The 19,770-nt window shown below is 34.9% G+C and overlaps 2 protein-coding genes across 3 annotated transcripts; both read right to left on the bottom strand.

The window, feature by feature from the left end:
- Positions 1-8,422: 8,422 nt before the first annotated feature.
- On the bottom strand, positions 8,423-12,144 carry LOC129304199 (uncharacterized). Of its 2 annotated transcripts, none has more exons than XM_054943886.1 (7): positions 11,503-12,144; positions 10,915-11,246; positions 10,225-10,564; positions 9,430-9,578; positions 9,231-9,324; positions 8,850-8,920; positions 8,423-8,768 (listed from the first exon to the last, which is right to left on the bottom strand). In XM_054943886.1, exons 1-7 carry the CDS (start codon positions 12,046-12,048, stop codon positions 8,756-8,758), a joined length of 1,545 nt encoding a protein of 514 aa, XP_054799861.1. In that variant the 5' UTR covers positions 12,049-12,144; the 3' UTR covers positions 8,423-8,755. The 2 variants fall into 2 exon arrangements, with proteins under 2 accessions (XP_054799861.1, XP_054799862.1); XM_054943887.1 differs by having other exon boundaries at positions 9,252-9,324.
- Positions 12,145-16,222: 4,078 nt separating this feature from the next.
- On the bottom strand, positions 16,223-19,770 carry LOC129301929 (uncharacterized). Its single transcript, XM_054940559.1, has 3 exons — positions 18,898-19,770; positions 17,023-17,103; positions 16,223-16,878 (listed from the first exon to the last, which is right to left on the bottom strand). The coding sequence occupies exons 1-3, from the start codon at positions 19,277-19,279 to the stop codon at positions 16,481-16,483; spliced, it is 861 nt and encodes a 286-aa protein (XP_054796534.1). The 5' UTR covers positions 19,280-19,770; the 3' UTR covers positions 16,223-16,480.

The raw sequence follows: 19,770 nt of genomic DNA, 5'->3' as shown, positions 1-19,770 counted from the left end.
AAATCTTCGACGCGGCTTGGTTCAAGAATGATCACCGGCAATGAAGGAGCTATCACCATGTGTTCTCGCCAACGTTAAAGGACCTTTATCATGCATTCTTATCAATAATGAAGGACCCATCACCATTCGCGTCTCTCTCTATCTGCCTCTCTCTCTCTCTCTCACCATGCATTCTCGTGACCTCTCTCTATCTCTCTGTCTCTATGGGCATTATTGGTCTAGGCATGAATATCCAAAAATAGATGTTGTATGAGTGATATTATCGAGAACTTGCTTCTTGGTTTGGGTGTGAATCTGGCAATGCATGAGGTAGATAAGGAAGATGAAGTAGGTGGTCTTAGGTTGTGATGCTCATACTTAGAGGATGACGATGAAGAATCAAGCAGCACTAGACGACACAATGGTATTGTTGTAACCCTACTTGAAGGAAATCATCATCTGCATTGATCTCCTCCTCTCTTCTTTTTTGGTCTTTAGCTTCTTATTCAGTCAAATGTTGTTGAAGAAGAAGAAGAAAGCAGTGACGATAAACCATGGAAGGTAGTGACAGACCATGGGAGGGGGTCTTTACTGGAGGAGAAGAAAAAGAAAGTAGTGACAGACAACGACAAGGATGCTCATCAAATGAGAAGGACAAGGAGGAAGTGATTCATCCACCCATTTGACAATGCGAACTGGAATCATTAGATGAGGAAGGGGAGGAGGCAGTGATGTCATGCTTTTAAGAAGGAGAGGAATGGGGCTGTTGGGGATAAGTTTTTTTTTTAATTTTAAAAAGAGCACTTTGGTCTTTTCCTATTCTAAGTACACATATTTTATTAAATTTATGCTAAAATTCCATCGTCATACCAAAAACACTCTCAAATCCAATTCTATTTCAATTTCAATTTCAATTTTGATTTCAATTTTAATTCCAATTCCATCAAAAACTCTTTCATCATACCAAACATGACCTTAGGTCTATTAGGTATCAAAAGCAAATAATAAATCTTTGTTCCCATTAAAATGTTCCCAAGAAAAAATCCAAAAACTTGACGGTGGGCATTGCAATTAATGCAAGGAGGAGATTCCTTCTCTCTAAGTGTACTTGGTCTTGTCTTGTTCGTCCAATTGAATTAAAATGCTGGTATTTTGCATGTAATTTATGAAAGGGCTAGAGGGTAAAAATGTTACGAAGAGCACCAAGCATCCTTGATTTTTTGTGGAAACAATATTGCCTTTTTTTACCTTTCTAACTTGATGCCTTGTTTGTTCGAGTTATGTCAAGTATTTTGTGTTGGCAGGAATAGCTCTTTGACAAAAGAAATAAAGATAAAGAAAAAAGTTATGCATGTCATTTTAAAGGCATGGGTAACACTTTTCTTTAGGCATAATTTGCCCCCATCTATTTCAATCTTGGGGAGTAAGTTGGGTTAATGATAAATTTCTTTCAGGATACAATGACAAATTTGAAGTATGGGTTTGCATTACCAAAACTCAAACCAAGATAATAATGGTTAACTTTATCTCTTGTGCATTTAAAGAATGAAGGTAATGAATTTCAATCGATGGATCTCTTTTTTAGATGTTCCAAATGAGTGATGGTAAATGATATTTTACAGATAATTAAATAATGCCTTGAAGTGATACTTTTTAAGCATAAAACTCTTCTTAAAAGTAATAAACCATGTTAGTTCATAACCTTTATATTGGTTCATGAACAACCTTATGTTAATTATAACATCTTAAATTTTAATCTTTTGGTAATAAAATAATTATATATAATTGTGAGGCATAAAAAGGGATTTTAATGTATACAAAAATTTGCTGATTATATATTGAGGATTAGAAATATATAAAATAAAAAATAATAAAGGATTTATAAGGATTAATTTCTAGCAAAATAATAACATTAAGGAGGATTCAAAAATAAAAATGTATATTGAGGAAAAAATAAGATATATCATAAGTTTTTATAAAAGAGTTTTAGTGTGGGCTTAAGGCCCACTCCCCCCCCATTTAATCCAAACCTAAGCCATCAGAAAGGAGAAGCGCACCATTCGTTCTTGATTTTGTTACAGCAACAATGTGCCAGAAAAAGAGAGATAGGAACGCGAGTCACTGAAATTTTAGAAGTTAGGTTCGTGATCAAATATTTCAAAGGTGATTTTAGTCTTTCTAAGACTAGGTAATATTTCAAATATTATGTTCTGTTCATATCTATTTAGTTTTTAGATTCTGAAAAGTGAGAAATCTAAGGTGGGATCTATTAGATTTTTTTGATATCTTTCTACTGATAAAAAATTTCTCCAATAATATATCTAAATTTATTATGAGAACCATATTTGGTATGGTAATTAATACAAGTATCGCCATGTATAATTTTAATTAAATGAGCATGATACATGTTTGTAGACTACATGATAAATTGTTGAAAATCATAAAGAATATGATAATGAATTTTGATGAGTTACTTTAATCCTATCAAGCGTGATTGTAACTTATTACCATGATTAAATAAGGTATCATAATTCCTCCAAAACCTACTTGTAACTATGCTTGTTGCATTTGCATGGCATGCATTAATGATGGGATGAAAAAGATGATGATGTTGAAATATATAATCAGTAATAACATGGTTCGCCTCTACTTTACACATAATATTTGATCTTATGCAAGTCTTGTTCTTTAATACTTATCTAACAAGGTTTTGTAAAGGGAGAAAGTAGGACAATGACACCTCCTTGTTGGGTTATTTAAGGAGGGAAGCTATAGTTTGGGTTTAGATATTGTACCTTTGGTGGGTACATCTCGAGCACCAAAGATGCTTTGGTTGGTCCAATGTGTAGCCGGACCATGAATAAGCCTATAGTTCAAATCAATGGTATAAAATTGGACAAAGTAATAAGGGCTATTACCTAGCTTGCATATGACCACATACTGCATATAAATATTATGAATATGAATGATGGTGATATGTTGTGTTGGATAATTGAATAATAATGATGAAACTATATGTATGCATATAATGTTGTTGTGATGGTTGTTAGTTTGCACATATATAGTAAAAACTTTAGGACTAAGATGCTAGTACTCACCCTCTCTTATCATTTTGGGTAAGCTTAGCCGAGCAAAAGAGAAAGATTTGAAAGCTTAAGATTAGCTTGAGTAAGCTTTAAATCCCATTTCAATTTATAGAATAATCAATTGCTAGTATAAGACTCATTTCATCATTTGGGTTATTTTTAAAATAGTTCACTATTTATTGATAACTAATAAGAGTATTGTTAGTTGAAACATGAGTCCATAGAAATTGCATGACTCATTTATATAGAATAAATATTGTTGTGAATATAGAATTTAAATGTTTTACGGCTTTTATTAAAATAAATATTTAACTATTTGTGATGGATATCACAAGCGTGTTTGCTTGCTTTAATAAGCCTAGTCTTTAAAAAAAAAAGATATTATTTTTAGTTTGTTTTTATCTACCATGGTAGGATTATTTATAGTTTTAAATAGTAAGGTCAAACCTTAAATCTTGGTAGCCTTTGTAACTAGTTTAATCCTTTTCTATCAAGATTAGTTTTTTTTTAAATTACTTATTAACTAAATCTCTTTATAACCATGTTAACTCTTCAAATAAGTTTAATTTTTTTCCTACCATGGTTATCTAAATAAAATAATAAATTTAAGGAACTGGCTTTTACTCTTTTATATTATGGTAATTGCTTTTATCAATTTAAATCTTTTTATCATTATGTTATTTGATTGAGTTTTTGGTAGTAAGATTCTAGGGTGTTATATTAATTCATGAACTTCCTTGTTCATGAATCAAGGGTTATTTATAATAATCTTTTATAAAAAAATATTATTTTAATATGTAGAGTTTTCTTGAAATTATTTCCTTGTATCAAGTAACATTTTTAGTTTTATAATCATTCAAAGGTACTTTTAAAATTTAGAGAGACATGGCTTAATGACTATAATTCTCTAAGAACATTTCATAAACATATTTTTTAATTATAAAAACATGATTTTCTAAAAGTACGTGACTTTTCAAAAAAACACGCCTCTTCATTTTGAGCAATGGGTTCCAGATGATCAAGCTTGGGACCGCAAGTCTCTAGGATCTGGCTACAAAGCTTACTCTTCATCTTCTTCACCGAATTAATTAGCTCGATATAGCTTTGTCTCCAAGTGGGTCGTCGGGGCATTTTATGAAGTTTATTCTAGGTTAGTCTCTGGATTGTCTGCACCCTTTATTTTCCATGCATACATTTTTTTGGTTTCACTCTGCTGTTTTTGCTTTAGTGCTTGTGGTGATGGGTTGAATTTAGATCTTATTTTGATGTCGAAGGGCTTTTGAGGTTTTTTCTTCTCTCTCTCTCTCTCTTTTGGAAAAATTGTGTTCTAATGAAATTGAAGCTTCATGTTTGCTAAATTTTCAAGAAATTGGATCTTGTAAGAAAAAACTAGGCCCATATCGAACACTGTTTTGTCAATGGATTTTATTTGGTGTCCGGGGAATCGAAACCCCGAGTTTTTCCCTTTTGGCACATTTTCTTAGCAATCAATCAAGATGGATACTTCTTTCTTTCTACTCACACTAATTTCCATGGAAGAACGAAATCAAGCAAGTGCTTCTGCACCAGGACCTGAAACTAATTCACGCCAAGGCTTCTTTTTGTGAGAGAAAAGCATGGTGATTTTTTTGTAGAAACACCAGGCTGAAGAACGCCAACAGAGCCACCATTCTTTCCGTCGTTGACAATGGCGATCAGGCTGAAGAAGTCCTTGGTCAGACGTTGCTCTGATTCCCAGACATGAAAGCCACTTCTTCTTCCACTTATCGACGAGGCTAGTGAACAATGTGGGAGTGCATCCAGCTCAACGCTTTAAACTTGCCACCACGTGCATCTATAAATCAAAAAGAAGCTATTTAACTGTCAATGTTAACCGCGGGTTGATTTGCACTAATTTTGAAAGGACAAGGACGGGTGATATTGTAATAATAATAATAAGTTAAAGATATCATACATCTCTTGTGAAAAAATTCTATGGTATTTGTAACCTATTTTTATTCCATCATCTTAAATTATAAGATATTAAAAAAAAATTAATGTCTCAAAATATAAAATACTTTGATTAAATAAATTTTATTATTATAATATTTTTTTAATATTATCCTTATTATATATTTTCTTTCTTTATTTTTTTATTAATAGAATATTAAATGAAAAGTATTTTAAATATTTATATTTTTATTTTATTGTAAAGTATATTTAATAAATTTCTGATATATAAAGTTTTATTAAAATTATTTTATAATTTAAGAAGAAGAATACTATTTTTGCTAGCATGATGCATCATGAGCTCTGATGTATGGTTACAGCTCATACGCTGACCTCATTTTGACCCTATGACGTGGCTCTGATCTTGCTTACCGTCAGATGTGAATGCCCGTGGCCTCTAGTTCAAAAATACCGCTTTTGCATTGTTCATTGCATGTGACTGCGAAAGAGAGTGAGAACGCAACACCATCCACTAATTCTTATTGTTCATCCTTCTTCGGTAACTCCATGTCGAATGAATGAACAAGGAAACAAGAATAATCAAATCAATATGAATCCATCAATTTCTAAAGCATGCACAAACATCGATTATAAACCCAGTTTATCACTAAACTCTCTTAAGTTCTTTAATGCTGAATTGATTTCCAGCATGAAGAATCCACAACCCAGTTTCTCAATTCTCACAATCCACAAACCTTGTTCGTTCTAGCTTGAAACCTGTTCCGTGCGGAAGGCCTGTCTTGGAAATCCTGTAGATTTGAACTCAAGCGATTCCTAACTATTGGTTCAAATCTCGATTTCAGAAAACCCAAGAAAGAAAGCATTGCAGTTGAAGAAAAATAGTGGGTGTTGATGAGAAGGTGAAGTCGAAGAAAGGCTGGCCATTGAAGGAACAGTGCTTCAGAGATGAGGAGGGTGAGTTTGGATTCGGCTAGAAGGGCTTGGGATCAAGGTCCTGGTGCTCCCAGTCGCGACTCAAAACGAGACAGACCTTAGAAACCTAAATAGCTCTAATCTTTCAACATAAGGCAGAAAGCGAGAGAGAAACTGAAGCGATAAGGCGAAGCGTCGCCCCCTCCCTACACCCTAAGACGCCCTTTATAGATTATGACAAAAATAAATTCAACACGTTACTCTCTCGCGCAAATTTCCGACATCTTCCCATAAATTCTTACTTCCATGCTTCTTTATTCTTAGAGTTTCGTGGATAAACCTTAGTGAGTAAAATTTGTTACTTTAATTCTGGGCTACCCGCAGAGATAAAGTGAAAATTTTTCAGACGTCTCTTTCTTTCATCCTCCCCCTGGGGTTGCCGAGCACCAGCGGAGAAAATGGGAAGAAGTCATTCCTTCACAATTTTCACAACCATCAATGTTATGACGAGATCAAAGCCATGGTCCAGAGGGTCAAAATGGGGGCCAGAGTAGTAGCTATAAATGTGCATGGGCCCATGAACGGAGGAAAACGAGACAGACCTTAGAAACCTAAATAGCTCTAGTCTTTCAACATAAGGCAGAAGCGAAGAGAAACTGAAGCAGACAGGCGAAGCGTCGCCCCCTCTCCTACACCCTAAGATTCCCTCATAGATTATGACAAAAATAAATTCACACGTTACTCTCTCGCGCAAATTTCCGACATCTTCCCATAAATTCTTACTTCCATACTTCTTTATTCTTAAAGTTTCGTGTATAACCTTAGTGAGTAAAATTTGTTACTTTAATTCTGGGCTACCCGCAGAGATAAAGTGAAAATTTTTCAGACGTCCCTTTCTCATCCTCCCCCTGGGGTTGCCGAGCACCAGCGGAGAAAATGGGAAGAAGTCATTCCTTCACAATTTCCTCACACCATCAATGTCATGACGAGATCGAAGCCATGTCAGAGGATCAAAATGGGGGCCAGAGTATTAGCTATAAATGTGCATGGGCCCATGAACGGAGGAAATAATGGGTAATTGATGCGATGAATTAAAAACACTATGATCATACTTAATTATATTTAAAATTTTTAAATTTTTAAAATTTTTTAAAAAAATAATAAATTATTTTTTAGTTAAATTAATATCAGGATTATCTTACTTTATTTATTAAATGCTCTACTTCACTAGAACAATTAAGAATAGTTAGTAAGTAAATAAATAATATATAGTATAAGAATTAATAAGTTATCATACGATAATTTTAACACTTAAAATGAAAAAACGAGTTAAATAAGGTAATTAACAATATTTGTAAGTAAATTAATAAGTGAAGTAGATAAATTTTGATATTAATTTAAAAAAGGAGTAATTTTGTCCTTTTTTTAAAAATTAATCAAATCAATCCTTAACTTAAATTATAATAAAATTTTAAAAATTAAGAATTTTAGATATAAATAAGTTTAGTCAAGGATTCTTTATTAAAATTTTAAGAGCTTTCTTGTTTTTAAAAAAAAAATTGTTCAGAGGTAATAATATTATATATATATATATATATATATAAAGTTTAACCAAAACATTTTCATGAACAGTTTGCTTTGCATTAATTCATTGCATGTACTTTCCAGTAGAAGCGTCTTACACACGATTCCGCATAGTTTCCTCGCTTTTCGTTTTGCGGTCTTGGCATTCAACATGTTATCCACAATTCCTTGAAGCCCTGAACACTCATTACTCCCACCTTTATTTTTCGGTGAAAATCGAACACTCATACTTTATAGCAACACTTATGTTACAAAAAAAATTACGGACACGACTTTCAGGCGGTCACTTGTTTTTGGCCTTCAATGCATTAGCCATTAAAAATGACTAAAAAATTATAATTATGATAAATGAATTATTAGTCCTAACTCCCCCATATATTCATGCCTCAAAATAATAATTAATTCACTGAATACAATTCTCAAGAATTATTCTCCAAAACACCGAACTAATCGACCCTCCCGTTGCATTTGGCCAATAAGGTGTACTTCCATGGTTCTGCCAGATCTCAAATAAATCACATTATTCCTGATTGATGAATAATATAATTACTATAAGTTTTATATTGATACATTAGCATTGACCCTTAACAGTGCAAAGTAATTTAAGCAAATCTCACACATTGAGCGAGTCAGTTTTGGGTTAAATGACTCACTTAAATCTCCAAGTTACAAGTCAACCAGCTATGTCAGTTCACATTGAATCAAGATCAATAAGCCTATAAAATGTTTGTTCCAAAAAAAAAAGTAAGTCTATAAAATGGCTGTGATTTGACATGAAGGAACCATTTTGATTGAAGTGTTTAAGGGGCTAAACTGATATTCTCTATCTTGACCAAATTGAAAAACAAGTTCTTTACTTCTCTCAGTAAATAATCATGAACTTAATAAGATGGTCTCAGTTGAGATGATGATGCCGTAAAAGAAGGTACATCTATGATAATGAATCATGAATAAAAACACTGGCTATGCGCTTGAAGGAGTTATGTACTTCATCCCTTCTAGGAACAATAAGAATTTTACGCTACTTCCTAAATAAGATCAGTTTGAAAAAACAATATATATATATATATATAGAGTAATACACGGGGAAAGCTAACAACATCCTCTACCCCAAGATTTGACAAATCTAGAAAATCTCTAGAAAGCAAATAGAAAAGAGAATGAATCAACCAGAAGGACAAGTCCATTCGAATTGGATGGACAATAGGCAACTTAGTCGAGTTTTATACCGTCCATCTCATTGATCACCCCTTCAAGCTGCGAACAGCAACGAACAAAATGATCAACAGAGATTCGAATAAACCGAATATTCGGATGGCTGTGCAGGAATAAGCATACCTTGACAATCTGTCGCAAGAAATAATCACCATATCGTTGGGGATCTTGGGATCTACAACATGAATCAAGTCCTGCAGCAAATAACCATCACTCCAAGTTTATAAAACCATATGAGACAGAAGATGCCAAATAGCTCAATTTGAAAACCGAATTTTCACATAGCAGCAAGGCCAATATAAACTTCTGCCAACATACTTATTTAATTACAGTATAAATGAATAAACAAGAAAATTAACCAGGATTCAAAGTTGACACAATTACCAGCAGTCTACGTTTAAGGGGACTTGAGCATTAATTTAACAAGAATTTAATGCATTATTTAAAATAAGAACCCCTTAAAAGAGAAAAGCAATATCAAGAAGAAGAATTCAATAAGTTTACATCATCAATGTAGAAATCTACATCAGCATTGGATACAGTTTTTCCGTCCCTATCAACAGCATGCGTCTTATGCTTGTACGTCAACAAAATAGCCCTGTCAAGTATCACCATAGACTCAGACCAAGTATCATTTCACAAAATTATCCACAAACAACAAAACATGGTGAGGAAACGCTCATAAAATGGGAGGCGTAGTAACCTTAAGGTGGCTTCATCCACTTCCATGAAACTTGCTAGTTTTGCTAGAGAGATTGTCGAATACATTTTCAAGAAAGTCCGGACACCTGATAACAGTTGTTGCTGCTTCACTTCATAAAGGAACAATTTCAACTGGAGTCTATAGGCATCCTGCCAAAATGAATATCATTCAACAATTTACCATAAAAAAGCATAGATGAAAAGAGGAAGCAGAGAAAATATCCAAACAATCATATTTCAAGTTATGCAACTATGGCAGAATAGCGTCAACTAGCAAGCCTTTATTAGGCCAAAATAGAAGGGTCAATAAACGTCCATCAAATCAGTCAGGGGAAAAAAATTCTATCAAATAAGACAATGGAGATCAATATGGACAGATGTTTCAATAAAAGAATGAACATCTTGAAAAAGAAAACCAAATATTCTCCAGCAACATAAATGCAAAAGAAATTGATACAGATTACAGAACTTAGTCAAACGTCCTTCCAAACATGGTCCAACAGCTGTGCCATCAATAGTTTTTCAATGATTCCCTTCTCCTTATCATTCTCTCTCTCTCTCTCCCCCTCTCTCTCCTTTTTTTTTTTTTTTGGGTGTGGGTGAAGGTGGAGATCGACCTCTATGACTACCCTAGTTTTATTTTCCCTTCAAGATTGAGACAAGGAAGTGCATGGTTCACCCATTCTACAGCAGAGGGCAAAGGAAAACAATGGCTTCAAATTCCATACTTGATATCTATCGGTGCTAAGCATTCAAATGCTATTCTATTCTGCTAGCAAGACGGAAGAAGTGGTACCTGGTTGTAATTTACCAAAGGCTCCTCAAAACTAGGTGCTGAAGGGGTAATGAACTTGGGGCAAGCATACGAGAAGAGCTCATCATAGATAGCAAATGCCTCATCATCATATCTTTGCATCCTAATCATTTTTTCACCATACTTTTCCCGCAACTGAGAGTACACTGTTTCATCAACCATCTCGTTTTTGGGGCAGAGTGAAAGGCAGATCGCCAGCAAGGCATACATTTGTTCATTCTTCTTTAGTATTTGTTCATACTGTGGAGATTTCTGATGATATTGCTTTGTCTTATAGATGTACAAAAGAATTTTGTTAAATTCATGAATTGCTTCCACATATCTGCAGGTAAGATTATGAATTAGGATATATGAAAAGAAGTTGAAACGAAGTAATATACGAGAGCAAAATCATATCACAACCTTACTTATGTTATTAAACATACAAGGAAGACCCAAAAATAAGATACAGTTAATAGAGAGTGCTTTGTCAAGACAATCTTGATTTGGGGAAGAGGGGCTTGTTGACATTCAAAACTCAGCAGCGCGGGTTCCACATACAGATTGTCAGCTTTAAATTGATTTTTCAGTTCTAAAAATACTTATTCTTTTTTAACTGGCATCAAGCTACATTATCAAAACCACTAAATATTCAAGACACACCAAAGTTGAAGAGGCCCTTGAGCATCTCACCTCCGCAACATAAGATTGGCAAAACCATAATGATAGATGGTGGCGATGTGGCTTCCAATAACACTGGTGTAAACTCCTTGTTGACTAATATCAATAGGAAGGAGGCACTTTAGGCCAGTCTCATAATCTCCCAAAAGACAATGAACTCGCAGTAACGCAATCATGCTGAAATACCCCAAAACCTTCAAGACGTTACTTCCTCCATCGTAGCTATACCCATCAGTAGCCGTAAACTGTTCTAGGCCTTCCTTCTCACGCTCAAGAATTTGAATGATCGAAGACTTCTCAACAAGAGCTTGCAAGAAGTTGAGGACGCCATACACGTTCCAAGCCTTTGAAATGGAATTATCATACTCTTAGCTTATAATATAAATAGAAAAAAAAATCTACAGCTAGACACAAAAAGCATGCATCTTAGATAACCTAAATTGATTATTCTTTTTGTTCAAACCAAATTGATATTTACTTTCATCAAAACCAGAAAAAGAGTTTGCATCATCTGCCTATCTGATTTTTCCTCTTCCCCGCAATAACAAACCAAGAAATCACGACAAGTGAAAAACTACACTAAGCCACTTGAAAAGCTACCTGATCATACTGCTTCAAGATCGCAATTTCGTGTTCAGTTTTATTCTTCATCTTCGCTCTATACTGACAAAAGCTTTGAAACTGGTAAACAAACTCATCCACCATGTCCCACAACCACTGGTTGGGTAGCTGCATATTGACAACACCATGCAACACAACCTGAAAAAGGCTACAATAATTGTCCCAGGAATCTATCCTCTGCCTGAGAGTTGGAGTGAGCCTAGCGTAGAGGTGGCGAAACCACATCTCACGGTATAGGAGGCAGAAGACGTGATCATTGTCAACGTAGAGAGACACAGCGTCGACAGAGGGCCAGGGAGTCTCCTTGAAGAGACGCTCCGAGAGGGTCTGGAACGAGTTCTCGTACATCTGGTGAATCTCGTACACATTCTTCTCTCTGATGTGACGGTAGAGGTGAACAACGAAGGACTTCACAGAGTCGGGTACGAAGTTTGGATCATATCCCATGTCCTGAGATTGTGGAGATGGTAGCTGGCGGTGGTCGTCGTAGCCGGCACGTGAATCTTCGTACTCCTTGGCAGTCATGTTTACTAAAACGTAAGGACTAGCCTTCAGAGATGCTAGGCCAGGACTCCAGAGTGCCGGTGAGCAATGGCGACGAAGGAGGAGAGTGCTCTGGTACGATAATTTGTTTAGGGTTCACCGTGATCCGATTAAGCTATGATCGGGTCGGGTCGATTTTTGGGCTCAACGATTGGCGAGGCCTGTTTAGACCCGTGACCCCTCCATAGGGAATGATTATGATTCCTAATGAGCTATGGCAGTGCCGGGTAATCGTGCGATTACCTTCCCTTCTAATGAGTTCTAATATTTTTTTAATAAAGAAACTGAGATATGGCTTCTCAGTTGGGCACCGTGCTAAGGATATTATATGATAGTGACAGTAATGTTTGGCATGGAAAAGAGATACAATAAGTTAAAATTGGGGCAGTCCGGCAATTCACATGGCCAACTCTACTCGAACTTTTTTTTTATTGGAGCCGATTCTACTTCAATAATATAGAGCTTATTATTATTGTTATTATGTGTGTGTACCTATGCATGTACGTTATGAAAATAAAAAGAAAGAGAATAGGAAAAGTAAATAGTAACACAAGAAGAATTGAGAGAGAAAATAAGGAAGTAAATTTTATTTACGTGGATGCATAATGCTTTTTACCTATCCTCTATTTATAATCCTTCAATCATTAAATTTTACTTTAATGTTATAAAGGAATAAAGAATGACATGATAATATAGTATTTAACCTTTGAAAGCTAAAATGCATTAGCCATGAAAAACTCTTTATCAATCATTCATTAAGAGATTATGAGAGATGAATAATTTCAAGTATTAAAAATTATGGGCATCCACTCGTATAAATATATAATATTCATAATACTCATACTTAGATGTCCATACAAATATCATGCCTTGTAAGATCCTAAAATTAACTTAAGAATAAATTAACTAATTAGGTGATGCAATTAATTAATTATGGCAATTAGGAATTGACTTTTAGATCTGGATGGCTATTTAGGCATATAGAACCCTTTAGGGAAGCCAAAATAGGGTTAAAAGCAGTTTTGGGCTTAAGTAAAATTGCTCATTTTGGGCTGTTCATTACGGTAAGCATGATAGAAATTTAAAATCTCAAATTTATCATTCTAAGTGACAAATTTGTGGTGTGCTTAAGAAAGATTCAAGAGTGAGGCATCTCAACTCTGCTAGGGTTCTACTACAGTGAAGTTTTGGAAGTATTTTAAGGTTTTTATGCCTTAGATAAGTCTTCTACCTTAATATTCTTATTTCTTCCAAGATTTATAGTTAGTTTTTGAAGGCATGTTAGGGTGATCCGAAAATGATCACATAAAGGAAGCACTTAATGACTTTGATAGGACCTAAGGATGCTTATAAAGGCCATTGATGAAGAGGGTTTGGGTGGTCATCAACATTAAACATCATTATTAAGGGTCAAATTGCTAACCCTAATACTAAATAAGTAAGGTAAAAAAAATAGGCTAGCAACTAGCAATGATGGTTGAGTGAGTTATATAAGCTGATAAAAATTAGTCTTGAGGTTAAACATAATTAATAATGTATAACGAAGGGTTTAGGCCTTAATCATGATTAATGATTAATTAATGATGGTCAATCATTAATAATGGCTTGTTAACCTTTGCGTGTAGATATATACTAAAGAATAGCAATGGCTAAAAAGCTTATCTGAGGCTACACTTTTCACTCTTTGAAATGATGGAGGCTTCAATGTAAAGGTAGCCAAACATAATATTGCCTATAATACATAAGTGAGAAATATCACTATAGGAATAATTGTAAAATAACTATTTTATTGAGTTCTGGTTAATTAAGCGAAAAGCCTTTAGGTGGATCGCAATGTTAAAGACGAATGATAAGTATGTCATACTCAACTTAACCATATTTTTTTGGCTTAGGAAGCCAAAGAGGCACGTGATAATGTTTAAGTATAGCTTAGTACGTTCAAAATTGCCATACATAACTGTCATGTTAAGTGGATGGAATTGGCTATGGGGACTATTTATAATTGATTTAGAAAATATAATGTTGCCCTAGTTACCTGAGGTTATAAGATTCAGTGTTCATTTAGTTAGCAAGCATATGAATCCTTCTCGTTGGCCACCTTATTAATTACTAACAATTGAATTTGGACTAAGCAAAGATTTTTAGGTTAATTACTAACAATTGAATTTGGACTAAGCAAAGATTTTTAGGTAACTTTAATTATTAATGTGCTTAGTATTGCTAGACAATCTATAGGTGTGGCATGGGTCAAGCACGATGCTCAATATTACTAATCTTAGATTGGACGATGTGGGTCGAATAACTTATGACACCTTAAAATTTGAGTAAGAGGAAAGCCCGTGGTTCGAGAGTGAGTAAGGAAGCCTTAGCCGGGTGACCCTTTACAACTAGATAACAAGACTATTCTAGTCATATAGGTTAGTTTTATATGAATTGCTAGCCTATTAGTTTAATCAGATGATATAAGATGATTGCATTGAACATAAAGTATTTCTTAATTACATGATAAATTTGGTTAGATGACAAATTTTTTAATGTCAGTGTGATTGCTGCAACTTATGGATAACGGATGTATCTATGTAAACTGCTATTATGGATAATGGATGCTGTTAATGTAATTCAAAACTTGTCATATAAGTTGATATGAACTTTAATATGTCACTTTACTCGTTTATGACTGAGTTGTTTAGTTATCGAGATTCTTATATCTCACATTATGTACCTTTCAGGTGTCTGTGGATAGAAAGGGGAAAGTGTCATTTAGGTAGGGGACTAAGTCGTCTATATTAGGAGCCTTCAATTCGTTTCGAGTAAGGTAATATGCATATTTTACAACATCATGAAATTCATTAGAGCTAGCATTATTGTATTGCATGCATGAAGTAATGCTTTGGGGTTCATTGGGCTATCAGGCATTATTTGGATTATGTTAACCCTGAGTGTAATAAAATTGATCCATATATGTTAAAAATATACTGTAATGTTATAAGTCAAATGTATTAACGAGTTGAATTTAGAGGGAAGACACTTACATAAGGGCAAGGGGCTCAATTGCTCTTAATGACATGTAGTGTTTTAGGATTCTCGGTTAGTATCGGGTTAGATTGTAGAGGGTACCAGCCATGAGATAATTTAATTATATGAGTGTGGAATTTTGGATCACCTTAGGCAAACATTCAGATGATTAATTATGTGAGTTTGAAGTCAAATGATCTTGTTGTCTTTTATGCTATAAGCATCGGGTTTGTCGCATCGAACAATAGATGTGGCTGCGGTGAGTGAGTTATGGTTAGCTGTAGAGAGCATGTCGTTAGCCGCAGCAAATATGTCGTATTGCAGTTGGCTACAACAAATAATTGCAATCTTTCAAAATAATTGTTTTTGCCTTTTTTTTGTTTCCTTCCCAATGCAAGTCTTGTTTACCATGCTTCTGCATAATTCTTAAACACTTTGATTGTTGAAAAGCAATGAAAATTTCATTTGAATGTCTTTAGGAGGCAAATTGACCATAATTCTATACCCAAAAAAAAAAAATACCAAAATGCTACATGTTCAAAAATATTTTTCATTATATTACAAATGAAAACTTGACTTCTACCAAATCAAGTTTCAAAATTCTTCTTTCCTGACACCTTATATTGAAATTGGTTTGTATTAGACCGATTTCAATACAATCATATAAATAAAATGAAAAAATGTTCAAGATTTTGGTCATATTCTTGATTTTTTGCTTAGAGCACTTGACAATTTGAGCCTGCCTCAAATCAAACTAGAGGTTATAATTTAAGCTAACTTGAATAAGGTTGAAAAATTTTATGATTATGAGAGTTTAAAAAAAAAAACTCATATTTAATACCCAATCATGTTTTGAATAAAATTATTTCTAATAAAAGAAATACCTATAACCAATAAAAAAATGGAATGAAGAATATGATGATCCCGCCAGAGATCCCTCACGCGTGAAAGTTAGAAAACGCGATAGCTGTCCATTGTCCAAGACTCCAGACCCTACTCGTTTTGAGAGTGTTAACGCTATTCTAGCTTCGGCAATTTCACTCCCCCTAAACTCCAAGAATCAACCTCATCACATTCAAAATTTTTTAAGTTATAAAAAGGCTAAACTAGATTGTCTAGCATACGCAAAAGTAGATAGAAGAGATCAGGAAAAAGGTTGGTTAAATGCTTTCCATTGACTACATAACCTAAAGCAAAAGTCAGATCATTCACAAGTTAACCACTCGGAAATTACTCTGATTTCCTAACAACATATTAATCTACAGCTCAATAAATTATAAAAAAAAAAAATCCATCCTTACCCTTAATTAGCGTCTGTTTGTGTCAGATCGAGTTACATTAGGCACCATCACGACTTCAGAGCCGCACCCTTCCCAGCTATCACTGAATTTGGGTGAGTTCAGAGTCGCTCCGCATGAGGTACCCCGTTGTAACAGTCCGGTTCGTCTTCTTCATCAGAGGATAGAAGGGATGACCCCATCCACGCCTTAAAACCTTCATGAACACGTCTTTCAACCTCTGGAGTGACCTCCATGGGATTTGCTTCCAGCATTTCTAGCCCAAGATTTCTACCACTGAAGTCTCCCTCATCAAGAATCACTGATGCCTTTCTCCTCAGGAAGAAGGCAGTACCACCGTATAGAACAACCAGTCCCCATGACGAAACTTCATAACACCAAAACAGGGGTACAGAGCAGTTGCTCACAAATGTCAGGAGGCTTGATCCGAGAAACAATGCAAGAAGACCAAAAACAATAGCAAATATGAGATTCAAGATAGATAGGCAGCGAACACCTCCTGTAAGTTGTCCAAATGAAACATAGGTCAATGCATTTGTTAAGCAGAAGATAATTAGCGATGCCAGAGTATTGCAAAGAGCATAACCTCTAAGACTTTAACTGTAGTCCCTCTTGTCAAAAATTGGCAGAGAAAAGAGCATACCTCTTCTTGAAGCACAGTAGTTATTTTCAACCACCTTCAAACATCCATGCCTAGCTGGAGCAGAATAAGCGACAGAAATGCCTGCAAGATCATTATCATTTGAAAAATTAAACCATCTAGGTATTACCATATGATACCAAAAAAAAAAAAGAAAAAAGATGATCACCATTATTATGAAAAGGCCCCAATACAAAAAGTAGTAGATCAAGTTATTTCAACCCAAAAAAAAAAAAAAAAAACCTAAAAAAGCTCCAATTCAATAAGATAGAATGAAACCCTGAAGCTACACCTTGAAAAGGTTCAAATGTACATCTAAAAACAAATTTTGAGTAACAGAAGCTATAGAGAGTAAAGAGCTTCCTCCTAAAAGTTGCAACAAAAAACAGCACATTCAACAAATTTTCAACATCACAAATTCAGGCATAATTGCATGGAAAGGAGAGGAATTTCTCTGCAAATTGAACATTTATATATAATTTCAAAAAATGACTAGAACAAGAGCAAAAACCTAAGTTCTAGAAATAAAATAAACCTCAGTAAAATTGTGAGTGTGACAACTCTGAATTTGCATTATTTAGCAAAAAAATTTTAAAAATAGCTCCTGATGCATTCCAGCATATTCTTAATTTCCAATAAGAAGTTCAGAGTCTTCTCTTAACCTATAAGTAAGCATTACTTAGACTAATTCTTAAGTTAATGCCATTAGCATAATTCTAGGAATCACAAATATGAACAGCTGCATAGGTGGCTTGGCTCTGTTTAGAGTTTAAAAGGAGATAACTCTGGTAGGACATCTCACTCAACTTAGATGAACCACTTGTACAGTTGTAGCAGGCTAAGAATCCAACAGTTATGCCTGGGAGATTAACCTACTCTCGCAGAATAGAAATTGTTCCATCCTAATTCTCATTTTAGAAATGCATCACTCAGTGCAAAATGAAAATAGTAAGATGAAGAAAGCTTTTTGTAAATTCACAGGTTGATCAAACTCTGATGATCCTCCAGAGTAGCTTAAAAAGCCTTGCTAAATTTCAAAATTATTTTCTACCGCTGATATCAAACATATTTCCACTATCCTTTGTAATGGGAATGGCTAATTTATCTCTAAACTTGGACAATTATAAACTAGATGTTACGGTGGAGTTAAGCACAACATATTATCAGAGATAGCATCCAAGACCCAGGGCAATAATACTTTTACATATCAATTCAACAAGCACAACTTCTAATCACCAAGAGAAACTTCGCTGTTTATTATTTTCTTTAATCATTTATTCATGTCATGGATACAGCTACAGGTTTAGCCTAAAATGAATTCATGGTTACTAGTTACTACTTGTTCTTGGCAGGGATTTGACGCATCTTTTTCTCACACCGCGAATAGATTATAAGGTATCGCATCATAATAAGAAACTAGCATTCCATATCCATAAAATTTTTTGGCGTTTTGTTCCTAAAAAGTTTATCACAGAAGAAAAGAAACCATTCCTTCATTACCCTAAAGAGATTTCAGATTTGATGGCAAATTATAGGTCCTTTCACTAAAAAACAATCCCTGCCCTACAGTGCAATTCTTCCGACAATGTTGTCAACTGTTTCCTTCTTGTTCATAAGAGATTTCCAGCAGCCACTCCATAAATTATTTATTTCCAAGAAGTTCTCCATTATAAGTTCCTAAATACTCCCGTATATGCGGCTAAACATGATATCCTCTCCACTACAGTTACAGATGCCTTCGTATTAAACTCGGAAACAATTCGGCAGTGGCGAAAGGTGGCCTCAATGAAGAACGCGGCGTATCAATTCTAATTTTGCTCCCTCTTCACATCAATCAGACAGAAATAAACCTAAGCAAATTTTAAAATAATTTCTTACCAGCAATGAGATACACAGCCGATACCAAGAAGATGATCATGGAAGGAATGAACACAACCATCCAGTAATAATCCGCAATCTCTTGATCCGTCAAATAAAAGGCAGCACCCGGAAACAGATCGGTATCCGATCCACCCTTCGTACCCATCGGTATCGGCTGAAGCCTCCGATCATAGCAGAACGGCCTCCTCCCTTCATTGCTCGGAAACATAATATTCAAACTGATAATCGTACCTACCATGATTGCAAGCCAAATGACAATAACAACAGCCGTTATTAACGGTCTCTGAAGCTTGCCCCATGCCTTTTCTTCTTCCCTGAGACTCTCGTACTCACGCTTAGGCATAAACGCCTGGCGAAGCGCATCGCCGATGATCGCCATCGGGATTGAGATACGGTGAGTCCCTGCTCAGTGAAATTCGTCCTCAAAATTCGACTCGATGATAATTGAAAGTCAGCGAATCGCGCTGGGGTGACATGTTACAGAGTTATCACCGCAAAGTATAGAGTTGAGTTCTAGGTTCTTAAAATTCATCCATGACGCCTTTCTGAAAACCTAAAATGTTACAGTGACAAATTTAACTCCAGTATTCTACGGGTTCGATGATCAATTCAAAAAAGGGATTTGGAGCAGAGTCTGAAACTTCGATTCTCTAACGTTCACAGGGAGTCAGGAACTCTAACTGAGAATTGCAAAAGCAGACCTAGGGTTTAAATCCAGGAGAGAATCATGTCGAGGAAAAGCAAAATCCAGAGAGCAGTTTTATCAGTGAAAGGTTAAAACTTTGAAACTTCGAAGTAAAAATAACCAACGGCAATCAGGAACCTGAAGGGAATGGGTGTAATCTGACGTTGGCTTGTTGCTTTCAAAAT

This window comes from Prosopis cineraria, unplaced genomic scaffold (genome assembly GCF_029017545.1).
Source record: "Prosopis cineraria cultivar Desert tree isolate PC_DT_omini unplaced genomic scaffold, ASM2901754v1 PC2, whole genome shotgun sequence".
Lineage (NCBI taxonomy): Eukaryota > Viridiplantae > Streptophyta > Magnoliopsida > Fabales > Fabaceae > Prosopis > Prosopis cineraria.
This window is presented reverse-complemented; position numbering and strand designations above follow the sequence as displayed.

Bases quoted from the DNA above. Each gene is read 5' to 3' on its own strand.
- LOC129304199 (XM_054943886.1), bottom strand. From the start codon at position 12,048: ATGACTGCCAAGGAGTACGAAGATTCACGTGCCGGCTACGACGACCAC. The intron at 10,565-10,914 runs GTGAGATGCTCA...TCTTACCTGCAG, and splicing joins GCCAATCTTATGTTGCGGAG to ATATGTGGAAGCAATTCATG. The intron at 9,579-10,224 runs GTACCACTTCTT...TCATTTTGGCAG, and splicing joins CTTTGGTAAATTACAACCAG to GATGCCTATAGACTCCAGTT.
- LOC129301929 (XM_054940559.1), bottom strand. From the start codon at position 19,279: ATGGCGATCATCGGCGATGCGCTTCGCCAGGCGTTTATGCCTAAGCGT. The intron at 17,104-18,897 runs GTAAGAAATTAT...ATGATCTTGCAG, and splicing joins GGCTGTGTATCTCATTGCTG to GCATTTCTGTCGCTTATTCT. The intron at 16,879-17,022 runs GTATGCTCTTTT...GACAACTTACAG, and splicing joins CTACTGTGCTTCAAGAAGAG to GAGGTGTTCGCTGCCTATCT.